At 32.1% G+C, this 5,000-nt stretch overlaps 1 protein-coding gene across 1 annotated transcript; it reads right to left on the bottom strand.

The window, feature by feature from the left end:
- Nucleotides 1-1,711: 1,711 nt before the first annotated feature.
- Nucleotides 1,712-3,802, bottom strand: LOC126712221 (ATP synthase subunit alpha, chloroplastic-like). Its single transcript, XM_050411467.1, has one exon. The coding sequence runs from the start codon at nucleotides 3,140-3,142 to the stop codon at nucleotides 1,712-1,714; it is 1,431 nt and encodes a 476-aa protein (XP_050267424.1). The 5' UTR covers nucleotides 3,143-3,802.
- Between the last annotated feature and the right edge of the window lie 1,198 nt (nucleotides 3,803-5,000).

The raw sequence follows: 5,000 nt of genomic DNA, 5'->3' as shown, positions 1-5,000 counted from the left end.
TATTCTTTTTTTTTTTTTTTTATTCCAGTAAAGTAAATGGAATAAAAAAAAAAGAAGAATAGAACCATATATTCTTGCACAATTTATGTTATGGCATACACATTTTTTTTTATCGAGACGTATCCATCTCATTTAAATAACTAAAAAAGCGTGTTTTTTTAGTTATTTAAATAAATCCTCTTTCCCCAATCTCATTAGTCTCCTTGGCCAAAGCATGTCAACGCTCTAATTTTCATGATTCTTTTCTGATCCTATCGTCTTAATTATGACCCATTTTTTTCTTCGACAAAAGATCCATTTATATACAATAATCACATTGTAGTGGGTATAGTTTAGTGGTAAAAGTGCGATTCGTTCTATTAACCCCTTAAATGGTTAAGGGGTCCTTCGGTTTAATTAATATTCCAATCAAAAACTTTATTTCTTAAAAGGATTTAATCCTTTACCTCTCAATGAAAGATTCGAGGAAGAATAGACATTCTCGTGATTTGTATCCAAAGGAGTCAATTAGAAATTGGAAAAAACAAAATTGGATTATGAAATTACGAAACATAATTGGTTTTTGAATTGGATCAATATTTCCAATTGAATAAGTATGAGTAAAGGGTCCATGGATAAATAGAGAAGGGAGTATTTCTAATCGTAACTAAATCTTCAATTTATGATTTGTATAAAAGAGATTGAAGCAAAATAGCTATTAACTAATGGCTTTGGTTTACTAGAGACATCGACATATTATATTGTTTTAGCTTGGTGGAAACAAAATCCTTTTCCTAAGGATTCTTTCAAATAGAAATAGAGAGCGAAGTAACTAGAAGGGTGGTTCTAACCCCCCCTGTTCTATAGGGATCATCTATGAAGCGGGTTTTGTTTTGAATGCATTCAAACAGAAAGGCTGACATAGATGTTATGGTCTTTTCTTTTCTTTTTTTTGTAATTTAGTTCACATCTGACATATGTGAAATTTGTCCATCTTTCATAAAGGAGCCGAATGAAACCAAAGTTTCACGTTCAGTTTTGAATTAGAGACGTTAAAAACGATGACTCAACGTCGACTATAACCCCTAGCCTTCCAAGCTAACGATGCGGGTTCGATTACCGCTACCCGCTTATATCTCTATATTATATATATTAATTTATTCTCTATATTTCTAAAATTCTATATTATATTAAGAATATGTTTAGTAGTAAAAGTTATATTTTTTTATCTATTATAAAATATTATATTATTTAAATTCTATATTAAATAATCTATAATATAGAGGATCTAATTATAATTATTCATGTATTGAATCTAATTTAATGTAATTATTAATATAATGATAATGAATGTATCATTGAATTGAATGCGTAATTCCTGGAATTCTCTCAATGGTCTTTTTTTCTGACCAAGAGATGTGAAAACAAAACTAAGAAAAAAGCGTCCATTGTCTAATGGATAGGACAGAGGTCTTCTAAACCTTTAGTATAGGTTCAAATCCTATTGGACGAGACGGATTTCCATATATTTCTTTTCTACTAACTAGGTATTTTGAATGATTTGAACAAGAGACCCTTATACTTATTTATATATTTATTTATATATTTATTCTTAATAATAATTTTTTATTACTATAAAATTATTAATATAAAAGATGTATAATAAAATAAAAGATTAGATTATAGAAATAATTATTTCTAAAAAATTAGAAAGTTATTTAAAGGAATTTCTTTATACCTGTTCGTAAAGTAGAAAGCGTTCCATTTGTTCTTGAATAACGTCTTTCAAAAGGGCTTCTACTTCCTCATTGAATATCTTGGTAGAAGATATGATTTCTTGGAACTGCGGTTTATTCATTTTTAAATAAGTCCGTAACTCAACGAGAAATTTCTTTACCTGTCCAATTTCTAATGAATCAAGATAACCATTCGTTCCAGTATAAATAGTCATTACCTGTTTTTCCACCGTGAGAGGGGATGATTGAGATTGTTTGAGCAACTCGCGTAATCGTTGACCTCTTGCCAATTGATTCTGAGTAGCTTTATCAAGATCAGATGTGAATTGTGCAAAGGCTTCTAATTCTGCGAATTGTGCCAATTCCAATTTTAGTTTGCAGGCTACTTGTTTCATGGCTTTAATTTGAGTGGCAGATCCTACTCTGGAGACGGAAATCCCCATGTTAATGGCAGGTCTGATTCTAGCATTGAATAAATTGACGGATAAGAAAATTTGGCCATCTGTAATTGAGATTACATTAGTAGGAATATAAGTTGAAACATCTCCTGATTGGGTCTCAACTATTGGTAAAGCAGTCATACTTCCTTCACCTAAACGTGAACCTGATTTAGCGGCTCTTTCCAAAAGTCGTGAATGCAAATAAAAAACATCTCTTGGATAAGCTTCGCCACCCAACGGTCTTCGTAATAGAAGAGACATTTGGCGATAAGCCTGTGCTTGTTTGGAAGGATCATCATAAATGATTAAAGTGTGTCGTTTATGGTACATAAAATATTCAGCCAGAGCTGCTCCTGTATAAGGAGCGAGGTATTGTAATGTAGCCAGAGAATCCGCCGTTTCGGCTACCACAATCGTGTATTCCATTGCTCCCTTTTCTTGTAAAGTAGTCACTACCTGAGCCACGGAAGATGCCTTTTGACCAATAGCGACATAGACACATATTACATTTTTCCCTTGTTGATTAAGAATCGTATCTGTGGCTACTACTGTTTTACCGGTCTGCCTATCCCCAATAATTAATTCTCGCTGACCACGTCCTATAGGGATCACAGAAGCTGAAATTTCACCTCGACCATCAATAGGTTTCGCTAGGGCATTTATAACACGACCTAAATAAGCCTCGCTTACGGGTATTTGAGCAATTCTTCCTGTTGCTTTTACAGAACTTCCTTCTTGGATCATCAAACCACCACCCATTAATACAACACCGACATTATTTGATTCCAAATTCAGAGCAATGCCTATTGTACCCTCTTCAAATTCTACTAATTCACCCGACATTACTTCATCAAGACCATAAATACGGGCAATGCCGTTGCCTACTTGAAGTACGGTACTGGTATTTACAACCTTTACTTCTCTATTATATTGCTCAATATGTTCCCGAATAATATTACTAATTTCATCCGCTCGAATGGTTACCATGAGTATTTCTTAATTCTTTTTTGGAAAAAAAAAATAATGCCTACAGTAGACAGTAGAAGGACTAATCGATTATTTCTGTCAGCGTCCCAAACATGCCAATATTAGCATTGATGGTACATAAATGTAACTTGTTGTTCAAAGAACTAGTCAGAGTTCCTAGAGCTCCTTTTAAGGCTTGTTGGAAAACCCGTTGTCGGACTTGATTACTCGCTCTTTGTTGTTCAAAACGAATGGTTTCATTTTTGTAAATTTCAAATTGTTCCAAAGTTTGATAAGTTGAATTAATCAAGTTTGACTTTTATTGTTCTATATCAGAGTATCCATTCACCTGAAACTGATCCGCTTCCATTTCCACTTTCCCTAAACGTGCCCGGGCTTTTCCAGCTGTTCAATGGCTCCCCTGCGTAGTTCTTCTGAATTTCGAATAGTCTTCAAGATCCTCTATTTTCGATTATCTAATAAATCACTTAATGAAAGTAGATTATCTTTCCATTTATTTCAAAACTTCCACGATCCCTTCCCGAACCAAACATGAAGCTTTCAAATCATTTGGCTCTCGCGCCCAATTACTTCAATTATTTATGAGAAATTCCCATTTTTTTTTAATATAATGAACCTATCCTCTCTTCTCTATTCATATTTCATATTCAAAAAAAAAAAAAAAAAAATCAAAACGGATCATTAATCCAAGACCAGAATATTCGGAGGACTCTTTTGAACAAACAAATAATTGTCAGCAACGTTGTTTCTTTTTTTTTTTTTCAAATCCAAAGAATTTTTCTTAATTTATACGTAGGTGATCGATTCAGCATTGGATAAAAAAGAGGGGTTGAAATACTCATAATTTTTTTCCAATAAATAGAAAAAAAATATTATAATTATAATATTTATAATATAAAGGGTTCAAATCATTTTATCGACATGAGTGTTATATATCGAAAAAACTTTCTAACTATTCATTTTGAAACCGTTTCCATATTAACCTAATAGTAGCCTAATAGTAGAAAGAATACCTTGCTGAGTATGGACTTCAAACGATTTAGCTTTAACCATGTTAATTATTCCACATCATTATGATTGGTTCATAGAGAATCAAAGCAAATTTACCAATGAATCGCGAAATGCTATGGTTCTGAAATATGATTTCTTAATTTATTTAAAAGTAATTCGCGCGATCATGCACCCTTCCTTGTTATAACAAAAAAAGTGCAGTTGGTTGGATCCAGCCTATTCTTGAAATAAACAACTCGCACACACTCCCTTTCCAAAAAAAAAAATCAATAGGCCGAGCACTACACTTAGATTTATTGGATTTGTTGCTAAAATATCGGTATTAAACCCGAAACTCCCGGCGGATGACCATAAACCCAAGGAAAGGAAAGAATCGGTTAGATTTTTCATATAATCTCCTCTTATATATAGATAGACTAATTATCTATTTATTTTTTTTCCTATTTTATATTTTATTTAACTATATTTAGAAAATTAAAATAGATTTTTTTCTCAATTGGAAATTTCCAATTGAGAAAAAAAGTGATACTTAGTATTATTAGAATTAAGTCCCAGGCCTTATGCTATGTCATGTCAATTGTGAAATATCCCGTTTGTTGTAACACTTCCTAAAAAACTATTCCATTGGACTAACAATGGGAAGGAAGAAGGCGAGTCGTTTTGCTAATTCCTCATTCTCCAATAACTCCTTCCCATGGGTTAGTGTCCCACCAAATAATTGGAGTGAAATCCTAATCTAATTCAAAAAAAGCAGTAAGTCTAAGGAAATAAACTAAAAAAAAATACCTCTTTTTTTTTTTTTTTTTTTTTTTTTTTTTTTTTTTTTTTTTTTTTTTTTTTTCGGATT

This window comes from Quercus robur, chromosome 2, assembly GCF_932294415.1.
Source record: "Quercus robur chromosome 2, dhQueRobu3.1, whole genome shotgun sequence".
In the NCBI taxonomy this organism is placed as follows: domain Eukaryota; kingdom Viridiplantae; phylum Streptophyta; class Magnoliopsida; order Fagales; family Fagaceae; genus Quercus; species Quercus robur.
Note: the sequence above shows the minus strand (reverse complement) of the source record. Positions and strands in the feature narration are given on the sequence as shown.